Raw genomic sequence first — 17,142 nt, 5'->3', positions numbered from 1 at the left:
AGTATTGTGCTAACTGCTACACTACCATGGAATGGTAAGCAAAAATCATAACATGGCCTTCATAAAGTCTTAAACGAAATTTTAGAAACATTTTCAGTGAAAGTCCTGCAAAAAGATTACACTCCCTTACAAGCTACCCACCCATCTGATTCAATGTTGGCCTCATCAGATATTTAAAGATCAAGCAAGTTATCTTTGATCCTAATGGACTGATAGATGACAATCACTAGGTCTCTTTCATTCAGTACCCATCGTACTTACTGGGTTACATTAAATATCCCAATACCCCATATATTAAAAAAAATCTTTCCTTGTGCTCACCCTTCCTGTCTCTTACTTTACTTCAGTCGCACAATCCTCTCAAAATTTCTGCATTCTTCCAGTTTTAGCCTTTTATGCATCCCTAATCTTAATAGCTCTTCCACAGGCAGCTGTTAAGACTCTGAGCTCTGGAGTTCCCTTGCTAAAGTCCTCTGCAACTGTACCTTTGTTCCTTTAAGACACTACACAAATCTACTACTTTAATATAGTAGCTGCTCAATACAATCAATGTGTTAAATAATGCTGCTTGGGATATTTTGCTATATAAAAAGAGCGATACATATACCAGCTACAATTGTAATACAGTTGGAAAACCATGAAGATAGATTTTTATTAACTTGTGTTGTGAAGCGATATTTCTCTCAGCATTCTCAGTACAATTAAGGGGATAGTGTACTTTTCAACAAATATGTCCCCATCTTAAAAATGGATTTTAAAAATCTTGCAATAATTTGGAGCAAAACTTCACCAGGAAGCTGCTGTCTACCCCCCTCTGTTTGATTGTACAGCTCCACCTAGCCCAGATAGTCCTCCATTTTAACTAGGTCAGTGACTGTCGATGACCTTTGAGTTTGTGCAAGTAAACAATGAAGGTCAGACAGTAGCTTCCATCATATTAAAAAAAAAGAGGATTCTACAGCAACTTGCTAATGTGCAGTACATGCTAGACCGTGTACCAGCAAGGTGCAACCCTGAACCCTGTATCTCAGCACTGAGAGGCCATACTGCTCACCCCAGACTGCCCAATGCCTGTCACAGGATGCCTCTCCAAGTTGAGAAACTGCCAGCGAAGAGCAGGGACTCACACCCATTTCCCAGCGGGTTAAACGATACTTTAACAAAAAATGTACAGGGAGGTGGGGAAGGGGTGGGAGGAATAATACATCTGTGAGTGAGTATGTTCAAACTGAAGGATTAATTGTGCCTTAACAAAAAAGGTCATCTATGAGGCAATGTCAAGTTGAGTACTTGTGTTTGAAATATTAATCAAAGCTTTTGATGATTCTTGTAAAATGATTTTTTTATTTAAAGAGAAGACAAGGGGCAAGATTTTAATAGTGTTAGGTTTGTTACAGTTGGCGCATCTCATACACTGGTCTAAGATAGCCAGCCACTAGATGTAGCACATTCCTACTGATAAGAAAATTGGAAACTCACCGATCGCTCGAGAGACTGCGAGTGTTCCGTTTACACGCCAACATCCTAGAAATATCACACATCCACCAAGCTCTTCAATCCTTTGTTTTTCATCCTAAAGTAGAATATTCAATCAGGGATAGCCAATAATTTGTTTTAAAGCTAAGCTGAAACAAAATACTGTTGTGAAAATCTACCAAAGCAATTTACCAGCAATGCATGTTCTTTTGTAGGACAAGATAACAACCAGCTAAAGAGAAAACAATCCAAACATTATTCAAAACAATGAGATTCTGCAGCAATATCAGACTTGCTACAATGTAAAGGATTTAACTTTAAGAATAGGGGGAAAGAAAACTGGTTGAATTAACTCTGACCATCCTCCCTCAATTGATGAATTCCTATTTAACAATGATTGAAAGCAGCAGAATAGCAACTGCACAGGGTAATGTCCTTATAAATTAAGAGTCTAACTTGTTGCTCAGTACCTATTGCTGTATTCCACATTATTAACATTCATGGGGTTAGCTGTTGACCAGAGACCATTAGCTAGACCAACCACATGGCTAGTAGGTGAGTGGCAAGTCAGAGGTTCATCTGCTGTTCCAACATCTATAAGCGACAAGGCAAGAATATGATTGCGCACTCTCTTCTTCTCTGGATCACTCCAAAAACAAATCAAGGCTCAATAACATTCAGGGCATCCATAAAACTCTTGTGTTGTGAATAGCCAGGAAGGTTGCCTTGGGCTACAGCGCGATAAAGATCAGATAGAAAGTTGGTCAGACTTCTACTACACTTCCCAAAGCTACGACATCTGGGCATCCAAAGCAGGCTCTCATCCACGAGCTCCACTCCAAATTATGCACCATGCAGACCTAGAGATATATCATTGTTCCTTCACCATTGAATCCAAATCCTGGAGCACAGTGGCCAAAAGCGTAACAGTGAACAACAGGAATTCTGCAGATGCTGGAAATTAAGCAACACACATAAAAGTTGCTGGTGAACGCAGCAGGCCAGGCAGCATCTCTAGGAAAAGGTGCAGTTGACGTTTCAGGCCGAGACCCTTCATCAGGACTAACTGAAGGAAGAGTGAGTAAGGGATTTGAAAGTTGGAGGGGGAGGGGGAGATCCAACATGATAGGAGAAGACAGAAGGGGGAGGGATGGAGCCAAGAGCTGGACAGGTGTTGGCTTTGTGGAACAATCAATGTTCCGTGCCTATTCTGGGTATCTGTCCCCCACTTTTCCTTCGCTACATCGACAACTGCATCGGCGCGGCTTCCTGCACGCATGCAGAGCTCGTTGACTTTATTACCTTTGTCTCCAACTTTCACCCTGTCCTCAAGTTTACCTGGTCCATTTCCGACACCTCCCTCCCCTTTCTAGATCTTTCTGTCTCTGTCTCTGGAGACAGCTTATCCACTGATGTCTACTATAAGCCTACTGACTCTCACAGCTATCTGGACTATTCCTCTTCTCACCCTGTCTCTTGCAAAAATGCCACCCCCTTCACGCAATTCCTCCGTCTCCGCCGCATCTGCTCTCAGGATGAGGCTTTTCATTCTAGGACGAGGGAGATGTCTTCCTTTTTTAAAGAAAGGGGCTTCTCTTCTTTTTTTAAAGAAAGGGGTTTCACTTCCTCCACTATCAACTCTGCTCTAAAACGCATCTCCCCCATTTCACATACATCTGCTCTCACTCCATCCTCCCGCCACCTCACTAGGAATAGGGTTCCCCTGGTCATCACCTACCACCTCACTAGCCTCCGGGTCCAACATATTATTCTCCGTAACTTCCGCCACCTCCAACGGGATCCCACCACTAAGCACATATTTCCCTCCCCCGCTCTCTCTGCATTCCACAGGGATCGCTCCCTACGCAACTGCCTTGTCCATTCGTTCCCCCCCCATCCCTCCCCACTGATCTCCCTCCTGGCACTTATCCGTGTAAGCGGAACAAGTGCTACACATGCCCTTACACTTCCTCCCTTACCACCATTCAGGGCCCCAAACTGTCCTTCCAGGTGAGGCAACACTTCACCTGTGAGTCGGCTGGGGTGATATACTGCGTCCGGTGCTCCCAATGTGGCCTTTTATATATTGGCGAGACCCGACGCAGACTGGGAGACCGCTTTGCTGAACACCTACGCTCTGTCCGCCAGAGAAAGCAGGATCTCCCAGTGGCCACACATTTTAATTCCACATCCCATTCCCATTCTGACATGTCTATCCACGGCCTCCTCTACTGTAAAGATGAAGCCACACTCAGATTAACACTTAACAGTGGTACTTTCACAGATCTATAGATCAGTGAAACTTCTACAGATATGTGGTGGAGAATATATTAACTGGTTACATCATGGCTTGGTATGGAAACACCAATGACCCTGAACAGGAAATTCTACAAAATAGTTGATACAGCCCAGTCCATCACAGCCCTCCCCACCACTGAGTACACAGAGTGCTACTGCAGGAAATAGCATCTGTCATCAAGGACCCCCGCCACTTAGGCCATGCGCTCTTCTTGCTGCAGCCATCAGGAAGGTGGTACAGGAGCCTCAGAATCCACCAGGTTCAGGAACAGTTATTATCCCTCAGCCATCAGGCTCTTAAACCAGAAGGGAAAACTTCACTTGCCTGCCCTAACACTGAAATGTTCCCACTAGCTATGGATTCACTTTCAAGGACTCTTCATATCATATTCTTGATATTTATTGCTTTTTTCCCTCCCTTTTGTTCTGTTGCCTTTTGCAGATAGGTTGTTTGTCCATCCTGTAGGGTGCAATCTTTCATGGATTCTATTGTGTTTCTTGGATTTACAGTGTATGCCCACAAGAAAACAGATCTCATGGTTGTAAATGGTGACGTTCATGTACTTTGAACTTTGACAGACACTGCAGAGGTTCAAGGTGGCAGCTCTCCACACGTTCTCACGGGAAATCATCACTGACCTTGCCAGCAATTAAGAACTTGGCGACATTGGCTTGGCACTTCAATAAAAAAATTAAAACACTTATCCGTAACCTTAACACAGAACCACAGGACTCTGCAAGTGAAAATCTCTGATGAATACTAAGCAGTATTTTGTAGAACTTGTGCATATAAACATTTAGCCTAAGCTTCCATGTTGCTGGTAATGAATGTGTGTTATCATCCATGGTCTCGTCTACATAATAGTTGAGCCAGAAATCATTCAGCTGCACTTGGCCCCTTACCTTTATAAAATACCTACCTCTTTTTCAGGTTTGTGTGGGTCCATAAGGGTCACAACCTGGCCCTGCCGCACCATCATCACCTGTGAATCACCGAGCCAAGCCACATGTAGTGTATTGCCAGCAATTAACGCTGTCACTCCAGTGGTACCACTTCGCAGTTTCTGCAACAGATAATAATTTAAAGACATCTATGCCAGTCACATGCCTCAATTCTTGCTGAACCATTGTCAACAGAATCTGTTCTCTATTTTAGATCAAAGACTCTTCATCATTGTGCTCTGAATGTTTAACTGCTTCTCATTTCGTACATGATATCTGATCTCCAGTCATTTTTGTTTTGATTCTGATTTCAACATCTGGTTTTTCAGTTTTACACTCATTTTTACTCAATCCAGAACAAAATCTCTGGAAAACGCTTAAAACACACTTATCCTCTCATTTTTCCTGTTTTGAAGAAGGGTTCTTGACCCATATTGTCAGCTGTATCAGTGATACTGCACGACTGCTGAGCAGTACTGATATTTTGTGGTTCTGGTTTTCCAGTATTTGTAATTTTTTCTCCAGTTATCATCCAACCCAGGAATTGAAAAATCAAATAAATGGTCTGAGTATTTCCTGTATTCATTTTTATTATCTAATGGAGTACTGTTAATTGATTATCACAATACACAGTAAAAAGCAAATATTTTCAATACATTAACCACAGATCTAATTTCCTCAGAGCAAACTTCTGATTATTCTTGCGCACCTTATGTTTATAGCAATGAAATTGCAAATCTGAACAAATCTCTAAATGACACTGAATATGCTCCATTTTATTAATGCTTGCTGTAATAGATCTGGCTCCAGGCTTTACACAGCAATGACAATAAGTGAAATCACCAACTTAAATCCATTCTGCAGACCGTCTGAAGGTGCTTCACATTGACATAAGTAGTCCATACATAAAAGTTGCTGGTGAACGCAGCAGGCCAGGCAGCATCTCTAGGAAGAGGTGCAGTCGACGTTTCAGGCCGAGACCCTTCATCAGGACTAACTGAAGGAAGAGTGAGTAAGGGATTTGAAAGTTGGAGGGGGAGGGGGAGATTCAAAATGATAGGAGAAGACAGGAGGGGGAGGGATGGAGCCAAGAGCTGGACAGGTGATAGGCAAAAGGGATACGAGAGGATCATGGGACAGGAGGTCCGGGAAGAAAGACAAGGGGGGGGGGGAACCCAGAGGATGGGCAAGGGGTATATTCAGAGGGACAGAGGGAGAAAAAGGAGAGTGAGAGAAAGAATGTGTGTATAAAAATAAGTAACAGATGGGGTACGAGGGGGAGGTGGGGCATTAGCAGAAGTTAGAGAGGTCGATGTTCATGCCATCAGGTTGGAGGCTACCCAGACGGAATATAAGGTGTTGTTCCTCCAACCTGAGTGTGGCTTCATCTCTACAGTAGAGGAGGCCGTGGATAGACATGTCAGAATGGGAATGGGATGTGGAATTAAAATGTGTGGCCACTGGGAGATCCTACTTTCTCTGGCGGACAGAGCGTAGGTGTTCAGCAAAGCGGTCTCCCAGTCTGCGTCAGGTCTCGCCAATATATAGAAGGCCACATCAGGAGCACCGGACGCAGTATATCACCCCAGCCGACTCACAGGTGAAGTGTTGCCTCACCTGGAAGGACAGTTTGGGGCCCTGAATGGTGGTAAGGGAGGAAGTGTAAGAGCATGTGTAGCACTTGTTCCGCTTACACGGATAAGTGCCAGGAGGGAGATCAATAGGGAGGGATGGGGGGGGACGAATGGACAAGGGAGTCGCGTAGGGAGCGATCCCTGCGGAATGCGGGGGGGGGGGTGGGAGGGAAAGATGTGCTTAGTGGTGGGATCCCGTTGGAGGTGGCGGAAGTTACGGAGAATAATATGCTGGACCCGGAGGGTGGTGGGGTGGTAGGTGAGGACCAGGGGAACCCTATTCCTAGTGGGGTGGCGGGAGGATGGAGTGAGAGCAGATGTATGTGAAATGGGGGAGATACTGACTCTGGACTATTCCTCTTCTCACCCTGTCTCTTGCAAAAACGCCATCCCCTTCTCGCAATTCCTCCGTCTCTGCCGCATCTGCTCTCAGGATGAGGCTTTTCATTCTAGGATGAGGGAGATGTCTTCCTTTTTTAAAGAAAGGGGCTTCCCTTCCTCCACTATCAACTCTGCTCTTAAACGCATCTCTCCCATTTCACGTAAATCTGTTCTCACTCCATCCTCCCGCCACCCCACTAGGAATAGGGTTCCCCTGGTCCTCACCTACCACCCCACCACCCTCCGGGTCCAACATATTATTCTCCGTAACTTCCGCCACTTCCAACGGGATCCCACCACACCACTAAGCACATCTTTCCCTACCACCCCCCCCGCATTCCGCAGGGATCGCTCCCTACGCGACTCCCTTGTTCATTCGTCCCCCCAATCCCTCCCCACTGATCTCCCTCCTGGCACTTATCCTTGTAAGCAGAACAAGTGCTACACATGCCCTTACACTTCCTCCCTTACCACCATTCAGGGCCCCAAACAGTCCTTCCAGGTGAGGCAACACTTCACCTGTGAATCGGCTGGGGTGATATACTGCGTCCGGTGCTCCCGATGTGGCCTTTTATATATTGGCGAGACCCGACGCAGACTGGGAGACTGCTTTGCTGAACACCTACGCTCTGTCCGCCAGAGAAAGCAGGATCTCCCAGTGGCCACACATTTTAATTCCACATCCCATTCCCATTCTGACATGTCTATCCACGGCCTCCTCTACTGTAAAGATGAAGCCACACTCAGGTTGGAGGAACAACACCTTATATTTCGTCTGGGTAGCCTCCAACCTGATGGCATGAACATCGACTTCTCTAACTTCTGCTAATGCCCCACCTCCCCCTCGTACCCCATCTGTTACTTATTTTTCCCAGACCTCCTGTCCCATGATCCTCTTGTATCCCTTTTGCCTATCACTTGTCCAGCTCTTGGCTCCAACCCTCCCCCTCCTGTCTTCTCCTATCGTTTTGGATCTCCCCCTCCCCCTCCAACTTTCAAATTCCTTACTCACTCTTCCTTCAGTTAGTCCTGATGAAGGGTCTCAGCCTGAAACGTCAACTGTACCTCTTCCTAGAGATGCTGCCTGGCCTGCGGCGTTCACTAGCAACTTTTATGTGTGTTGCTTGAATTTCCAGCATCTGCAGAATTCCTGTTGTTTGCGACATAAGTAGTCAATTGTTTGTCAGGTCAGGTAAAAATGGGCCATCATTTCAATCGAAATTGAGGTGCTTATCGTTTCCCATTTTTGTGCTGTTACTGTAATGAGCACAAATTGCATTAAGGAAAAAATACTCTGAGAAATGTTGGTGATGAACCAGATGCTAACATGACCTCTGAACTATTCTCAGCCTTACTGCAGTTACCTTTCTCTCGGCTCTCTCAAGAAACATCTCATCAGTCTGCTTGAAGGCTCTCCTCAATGCTTCAGCTGGCTGTGCAGAAAACTCTTCCCGATGAGCAAGAATGACATGCAGGTGTGTTGCAGCATAGACAGCTGCATCTACTCCACCGTGTCCATCAAATACAGCAAAGTATGCCCTCTCTTTCTCATCCTAGAGTAGAAAACAACAGCACATCTCTTTTCTGTATTTTGCAGCTTTCACTGTTGGTACAGAGCAGGACTGTCTTACAGCTCAATCATCATTCCTCTTTAACTTAGGGGAAAAAAAACAAGCCATGAAGACAAAGTTTTAAGAAGATGTGTATGATCTGTTTAATCAATTTGTTTTGTACAGGTTCAAAACACTGCAATGAGAACCATTCAATACATTTTCAATAACCATTGTCCCCATTTTTTTTAAAAAAACAAACTACATGGATTTAAATAGTCTGGCAGACTTATTCTAGAAGAGGTAATTCTCAATTACAATGAATCACTTTATTAATACTATATTCCTCAATTCCATTAACACTGTCAGTCATGAGTAGCTTACCAAGGCATAAGGAGCAGTGACCTCTACTGCCACTTACTACAGTATTACAAGCTAATTTCAAGCCGTAACCAAATAATCTTTAAAAGATAATGTGAGGAATTTGTAAAAACAAAATTATGGAGATGCAACTCCTGTTTGAAGTAAATCAAGTCAGACTAATTCCAGATTTCTTATTTTCATTAGTGGCAGTTTAGCTCACTTGATAAAAACATTAACACAGCAGGAGAACTCCATAACTAAATCTAATTAAAAATAAGAACATAGAACATAGAAAACCTACAGCACAATACAGGCCCTTCGGCCTGTTGTGCTGAACATGTCCCTACCTTAGAAATTACTAGGCTTACCCATAGCCCTCTATTTTTCTAAGCTCCATGTACCTATCCAAAAGTCTCTTAAAAGACCCTATCGTATCCGACCCCACCACCGTTGCCAGCAGCCCATTCCATGCACTCACCACTCCCTGTGTAAAAAACTTACCCCTGACATCTCCTCTGTACCTACTCCCCAGCACCTTAAAACTGTGTCATCTTGTGGCAACCATTTCAGCCCTGGGAAAAAGCCTCTGACTATCCACATGATCAATGCCTCTCATTATCTTATACTCCTCTATCAGGTCACCTCTCATCCTCCATTGCTCCAAGGAGAAAAGGCTGAGTTCACTCAACCTGTTTTCATAAGGCATGCTCCCCAATCCAGGCAACATCCTGTAAATCTCCTCTGCACCTTTTCTATGGTTTTTTCCACAAGGTACAGGTTCAAAACACTTCCTGTAGTGAGGCGACCAGAACTGAGCACAGTACTCTAAGTGGGGTCTGACCAGGGTCCTATATAGTTGCAACATTATCTCTCAGCTCCTAATTTCAATTCCACGATTAATAAAAGGCCAATACACTGTATGCCTTCTTAACTACAGAGTAAACCTGCGCAGCTGTTTTCAGCGTCCTATGGTCTCAGACCCCAACATCCCTCTGATTCTCCATGCTGCCAAAACCATTAATACTATATTCTGCCATCATTTTTGACCTACCAAAATGAGCCACTTCACGCTTACCAGGGTTGAACTCCATCTGCCACTTCTCAGCCTAGTTTTGCATCCTATCAATGTCCCGCTGTAACCTCTGACAGCCCCCCACACTATCCACAACACCTCCAACCTTTGGGTCATCAGCAAACTTACTAACCCATCCCTCCACTTCCTCATCCAGGTCATTTATAAAAATCACAAAGAGTAAGGGTCCCAGAACAGATCCCTGATGCATACCACTGGTCACTGACCTCCATGCAGAATATGACCCGTCTACAACTGCTCTTTTCCTTCTGTGGGCAAGCCAGTTCAGGATCCACAAAGCAATGTCTCCTTGGATCCCATGCCTCCTTACTTTCTCAATAAGTCCTGCCTGGGGTACCTTATCAAATGCCTTGCTGAAATCCATATACACTACATCTACTGCTCTTCCTTCATCAGACAGAACTAAAAAAAAGGTGGAGTTTTGTAGAGCAGCAGCAAATTCACAGTAGTGACAGCAATCTAACATGACCACAGCACCAGCTATATTTTCCCCCACTCTTTCCCTTTCTGCAGGGACCACTCCCTTCCACCCACCCCTAGCATCTCCTCCTGTAACTGTAGGAGGTGTAGCACTTCTCTTTCACCTCCTCCTTCATCAGTTTAGGAACCTAAATAGTCCTTCCAAGTTGAGCAGAGATTCACCTGTACTTCCTCAAACCTGATCTTCATTCAGTGATTACAAATATGGCCTTCTCTGCAGTGAAGAAATCAAGCGTAGACTAGGCAACCATTACTGCTCTCTTGTGGTTCCAGTAACATGTCATTTTAACTCTTTCCCCTCCCACAATGACCTGTCCTCAGTCCCCTCTGTTGCTACTGCAAGGCAAGAATCGGCCCCACATTCTTCTAAATGAGCCTAGTGCAGCCAACATTTCAACATGAGAGACAACGCCCATCAACGCATTTCTTTAAATAACGTAACAGTACTATACACAACACATCAGGTAAGGTCCCACCATTGCCCGTTAAGTAACACAATTTGCCTAGCAATAAGCAATCACTTTCCTAATTATTTGTAGTCCCTTCAGCCTAGTCTTCATGTACCAGGATATCCATTGTGTGAGAGAATCTCCATTCTCTCTTCTGGCATCATTTGCTGAGGCACTTATGCAGTTATGTACAATTTTATTTTGGGACATGCAGATTTACAACTTGAAGGTTGCATTTTACTTTACCTTTAGGTAACCACATGCACTGTTTTTAAATCAGGTTTATTTGACCCGGATCTAGACCGTACCCTCCAAATACCCACACCTGCCTCTTGTTTTTTTTTTTTTGCACTACCTTACTTTCCCTTTTCTATTTTCTATTTCTGATTTATAATTTAAATTTTTAATATTTACTATCAATTTGTACTCCAGGGAGCGGGAAGTGCAGAATCAAATATCGTTGTGATGATTGCACGCTCTAGTATCAATTGTTTGGCGACAATAAAGTATAAAGTACACAGATGCAAAAGCCTTGCTCCTTAGGTAACTACATGTCTGGTGCATTTTTTTTTAAGCTTGTCAGATCCATGTCTATCAGTGACAGACCTGCTCAAAATAACTGAGTCTAGGGTTAACAATCAACATGAATCTGAACATGGGTACAGAGAAAAAGACTTGGCATTAAATAGTCCTTGGGCCTCTATCCTGGGGTGGACTGATAGTCAGCTAAAAATGGGGGTAAACTACCATGGCAAATGGCCACAGGACAGTGCAGACAGCATGGATGATGAGTATGGACTGAAAGGACCCATCCTGTGGGTCAAGTGTTTTACACTATGGCTCTACTCTATAGATCCAGTGATAATCTATTTCAAATACTAGATTGAGATGAAGGGTCAATACTAGATTGAGTCAGAATTGCATAGCATAGAAATGGGCCCTTTGGCCAAACTTGTCCATGGCGATTGTGATGCCCATTATCTGGTAATTTCATTTGCCCACATTAGGTCCACATCCTGTGACTTCCTTCCTACTAATTATCTGTGCAAATGTCCTTTGTAGAGCCATATAGTGCTAAAATAGGCCCTTCAGCCCCACTTGGCCATGTTGGGCAGGGGAAAGGCTGGAGGTGGGATTTAGACACTGTAATCATATATGCCCCTATTACTTGCTATTATGCAACATTAGTCTCCCAACTACAGCAGAACTGTACAAATAAATTCATTTAGTGTTTAGATATATCTGTAGCTAGGTGTAAACACCTGAAAACCATGCAACAGCATCATCCAAGTCTAATTAGACCACCAGCAGAGATTTCACTGACACACATGTAATGTAATGTAACACCCTAGGAAAGATTTCACTAACATAATGATCTTTCTGGAGAAGCAGTGTTTGGGTTATGGTTAGAGATAATGGGTGCTTTGGAATGTGAGCCATCCAATGAAGGGAGTGTGCTTTGGTGTTGTGTGCCTGACACTGGGGTGAGTTGGGTTTTCTGTTCGGTAGGAGATGAAGGGAGAAGATATTGGAGAGAAGAGGCTGTAGGACTCGACCGGAGCAGGGCTATTATTCGACGAAGCCCTGGGAGATTGAAGGTGGATCAGCAAAGGGAAAACCATAAGCTCCAAATCCTGGATATTAGACTGCTTAATTAAAATGAGCCCCTTTCTTATTTTTTGCTTTTTCTTTACTAACCTTTTAGTCAAATTAAGAATTATAAAGCTAAATTGTTTAATTGTATGCAGTGTACTGTCTGTTATTTCGTGGTACCTATCTGTAACAGGGTAACAAATCCTGCAGCATCCACTCAAACGGGGGTTTCGGGGTAGGCTCGCACCTCAAGCTCACAGAGATTATCTTCAGCCAACAGAACCAGAGTGTTTCAATTGTGGGGGCTTGTCTGGGATTGATTTTGATGGATGCCGTGTGATTACCCTGAGTTGTGATCCAGTGGGTTGTGATTAAGTCTGTGCTAAACTATTGTCTGGCAAAGTGATTACAGTACATGGGTGAGCGGTAGTGCGAATCCTTGGGGAATGTATGCATGTTGAGTGGGGTAGGCATTTGTATCCCTGATGAATTGTTAATCGAATTTTAGGTACTATTAAAGCCATAGGAAAAGTTATGATTGGGGGGCAGAGGTTTGATAAATTAGTGGGCAAGAGCTTTGTTTTAGTTCAGAGGAGCGCTGACATAACGGCAGTGGAACTGCCTGGTACTATTGGGCCTCCAGGAGAGGAGAGGGGGCCGTGGGCTATCCATACTTTCCAGGAGGAGAAGATTGTAGGAGAGCAGGCCAAATCGCACGTCAAGTCCCCTGTAGCTGGGGGCAGAGACTTCAAAGACAGGGTGCTCTCATTTCTGCGGAGCGAGGAGAAGGAGTGGTCTGATTTGGAATGTCTAATGTCCTGCTAAGAGTGAGAATTCTGAGTTGATAGCAGCCTTTATCTCCCTGGCAAATAAATGGAAAAATGTCCAGGTTCAAAGTCCCAGCTACCATAGGCTCTGCCCGTTCTCAGGAACAAAGCCCACCCCTAAAGGGTAAGAGGAGTATGAGACTTGGGCGGAGCAGACCTCTCAGCTGTTAGATGAGTAGCACTGCTCTAATGACATAAAACGACAGCGAATGGTTGAAAGTTTGAGAGGGTGGGCTGCTGACGCAGTGAGAGCTGTAAAGGCACAGAACTCCTTTGCCACTTCTGCGGCCTACATGCAAGCACTAGAGAAGGTGTTTAGTGCGACAGGAAGCCCAATGGAGCTCATGATGGGGTTTCAAAACATGTGGTACATATGGACTGCAGAAGCCCTCGGTTGTACAGACGAACAGGATGGCAGTGATTGTCAGGAACACTACGAAGAGGGAGGTCACCTTCAAGTGGTGGGGGGGGTGCCCTGACGAATCTCTTCTCAGTGACAGTAATGTCCAGTGTTCCTGTGAGACAGGCTGGGGAGAAACTATCTGCAAGAGGGGGAAAGCTGACTGCTGTGTCATTCAACTTTGGGGAGAGGAGGTTGATAGAAAAGATTTTGAAAGTAGGTGTCTTTTCTACTGATGAGTTTGATATGGCTTGTTCCAAGAGCACTTGCCACACTATCTGAGTGACTGAAGACACCCCATTCAGAGAAAGGTCGCAGTGACTGGCCCTGCAGAAGTGGAAGACAGTCGGCGGCATGTGTGTAAGTTGAAGGAAGCTAGAATCATCACCACTGAGTCCAGAAGCCCCTATGTGTCTCCAATAGTAGTGGACAGAAAGAAGAATGGCAAGGTACAGATGTGTGTGGACTATAGGACTCTGAACAGGCACACCATCCCTGACCAGTATACAGTCCCAAGGATCGAAGACGCACTGGCCTGTCTGAATGGTGCGAAGTGGTTCAGTGTGCTGGGCTTGAGGAGTGGATATTAGCAGATCCTCATGAGTGAGGCTAACAAAGCGAAGACAGCATTTATATGTCCACTGGGATTTTTCCAGTTCAAAAGGATGCCCCAGAGCATATCGGGAACCCCTGCGACCTTCCAATGTGTCATGGAGAAAATGTTGGGGGATATGAACTTGCTTGAGGTATTAGTATGAGGATGACCTTAGTGTTTTGGCCCACCTTGGAGGAACATGAAGTGAGGCTATGAAGGTGCTGGGCCGCCTGAAAGCTGAAGGGTTAAAACTTTCCCTGGACAAGTACCAGTTCTGCAAGACATCTGTCAGCAACGTTGGGCACATCGTCTCACTGGATTGAGTAGCTATTGATCCATCTAAGATAGAGGTGGTGACCACATGGCCAAGGCCCCAGACAGTGAGTGCTTTTCGCTCGTTCCTTGGATTCTGTGGATACCATCGGAGGTTTGTGCTACGTGCAAAAGTGAGTCACCCTTTAGAGCAGCTTCTGTGTGGTAACCCTCCCTTGGGAAGGAAAGGGAGGGACAACAGGAGAGGAGGATAAAGAGTATCTTAGCCCTTCGGAGCCTTTTGGAGCAAGGTGGGATGCGAAATGTGAAGAGGCCTTTCAGTTGCTGAAGGAACTGCTGACACAGGTGCCTGTGCTGGCTTTTGCGGACCCCCAATTGCCATATGTACTGCATATGGATGCCAGCAGAGAAGGGCTTAAGGAGTATCCTGTATTTGGATCAGGGCACCGGGCTGAGACCTGTTGTTTTTGTCGGTCAGAGTCTGTCACCCTCTGAGAAAAATATCCCATGCACAAGTTGGAGATACTGGCATTGAAATGGGCTGTGGTGGATAAGTTGAGTTGACTTGAACATCTGGAAAACTTTCTGAAACGCTTGTTTGCTGCTGTCGTTACTGCATGGTCGGGAACCTTTCGGAGGGAAGGCCTCAAGATCCCTGGCTTTGGCTGCTGTTGGCGACCGAGATGGAGGTCGAATCACTCGGATAGAGATGGCGCTCAGTACTCGGTGTCGGAGAGCTGATCAGAGCTCGAAGTTTTCAGATGACTCAGAGTCGGACCGTGGTCGGGTATAGCAGGGAGAGTTTTTCTTTCTTCTCCTGTCTGCTGAGATGTGGGACATTTGAGAGACTTTGAACTTTTACTGTGCTCATGGACTTCTTCATCGAGTTATGGTATTGTTGCACTGTTGTAACTACATGTTATAATTATGTGGTTTTGTTAGTATTTTTTCCAGTCTTGGTCTGTCCTGTGTTTTGTGATATCACACCAGAAGAAATATTGTATCATTTCTTAATGCATACATTACTAAATGACAATAAAAGAGGACTGCGTGTCTTCATAATCTAATCTAATCTACCTCTATGGGGCCAAGTTTGAGGTGAGGATTGATAACAATCCCCTAACTTATATCCTGACCTCAGCGAAATTGCATGTCAGAGGCCATCTGTGGTTGACAGTGTTGTCTGCCTATGATTTCAGCCTGAAGTACCAGCCGGGAAGTAGGAACGTTGATGCTGATGTGCACCTGAAGGACTGGGACTGGGACAGGGACTAGGAGTTGGAGAGTGTTCCAGCCCCAGGAGTGAAAGCCATGTGCCAGTTTTCCATCATGGTGAAGGCAAGAGCAGGGTTGAGCAGTAGATCAATTGGAAGCTTCTGATAACACCATTCCACAAGCTTACTGTAACCTGACTGCTCCGAAGGCAAACCAGTTGCCAGAATTGAGTCCTGGGGAAGTGGCAGCTGCTCAGCGAGATGACCCGGGCATCAGTACCATTTGGTCAGTGATCGAAAACGGAGACATGGCCCAAGCGGAGAAGACAAAACACGCTGCGGTGCCTCCATTACTGAGAGAATGGCCCAGATTAGAGTTAAGGAACCAGATCCCATATCAGGTCACGTCGCCTCTGGACCGGCCTCGGCGTTCCCAGCTGGTTCTGCCTGAGAAGTATTGGAGGATTGTGCTGAAATCACTTCATGATGGTTCTAGACATTTGGGGGTTGAAAAGACGTATGGATTGCTGAGATCGGTTCTACTGGCCCTGAATGAAGCCAGAGGTCAAAGAGTACTGCAAGTTGTGCATTCAATGCATACACAGGAAGATGCTGCCTATACAGGCTGCTCCACTGTCCCACTTGCAGAGTGCGGGCCCCTTGACCTGGTGTGTATGGATTTCCTGTCAATAGAGCCAGATGCCAGCAACATGGCGAATGTCTTAGTCATCAGTGACCACTACATCCGATATGCGCAAACTGCCCTACCAAGGATCAGAGGGTGCCCACGGTGGCCAAAGTGTTATGGGAGAAGTATTTCATTTATTATGGCCTCCCCGGATGGGTACATAGTGATCAGGGAGAGGATTTCGAGAGTACAGTAGGCTCATACATGAGTTACTGAGCATGCTTCGAGGACTATGCCTTATCACCCGCAGGGCGATTCCCAGCCCAAGAGATTTAATCGGACTTTGCTAAACATGCTCAGAACTTTGGAAATCAGCAAGACCAAGTGGAGTCAACATATTGGACATCTGGTCCACTGCTTCAACTGTACACGAAATGAAGCAACCAGGTACTCACCATATTATCTGATGTTTGGGTGTGAGGCGAGGTTGCCCTTCAACCTTTGTTTTGGGACTGGTGAGGAAGACCCACCACTGAAGACTTATCTGAAGTATGCGTCTGATATGAGAAGGGAGCTGAAAAATGCTTATAAATTAGCTGAGGTCGCAGCTGCCAAGCAGAAATAAGGAAATAAGAGGAGGTATGATCAAAAGGTTACGTTCTCCCAACTCATGCCGGAAGACCGAGTCTTCAAGGAATTTGGGGCTACATGGGAAGCATAAGTTGGCTGACTGATGGGCAGCTACGCCCTATATAGTGGAGAGTCAGATGCCAAACATACCAGTTTTCCAGGTGAGACCAGAGGGTGGGTATGGGCCAGTCAAGATTCTCCACTGGGACCACCTTCTGCCTCTGGGCCAAGAGGTGCAGGTTGACATAGAGCCCAACCTGGAGCCTACACCTAGTAAGAGGACTCTGCGGCAATGAGGAGTAATTGATGGACCAAC

General features: G+C 45.3%; 1 protein-coding gene across 2 annotated transcripts in view; it reads right to left on the bottom strand.

Annotated features, from left to right (window-relative positions):
- ppm1f (protein phosphatase, Mg2+/Mn2+ dependent, 1F) overlaps positions 1–17,142 on the bottom strand; it is a 75,033-nt gene that overhangs the window by 6,934 nt on the left and 50,957 nt on the right. The window contains exons 4-6 of one of the 2 annotated variants that reach the window (XM_072245280.1): positions 8,096–8,284; positions 4,695–4,838; positions 1,480–1,573 (exon numbers count right to left, since the gene is read on the bottom strand). In XM_072245280.1, the coding sequence (XP_072101381.1) occupies positions 1,480–1,573; positions 4,695–4,838; positions 8,096–8,284 (427 nt within the window). The remainder of the gene's footprint in view (positions 1–1,479; positions 1,574–4,694; positions 4,839–8,095; positions 8,285–17,142) is intronic. The other variant, XM_072245289.1, reaches the window with a different exon arrangement.

The sequence above is a fragment of the Mobula birostris genome, chromosome 2, assembly GCF_030028105.1.
Source record: "Mobula birostris isolate sMobBir1 chromosome 2, sMobBir1.hap1, whole genome shotgun sequence".
NCBI classification, from domain to species: domain Eukaryota; kingdom Metazoa; phylum Chordata; class Chondrichthyes; order Myliobatiformes; family Myliobatidae; genus Mobula; species Mobula birostris.
This window is presented reverse-complemented; position numbering and strand designations above follow the sequence as displayed.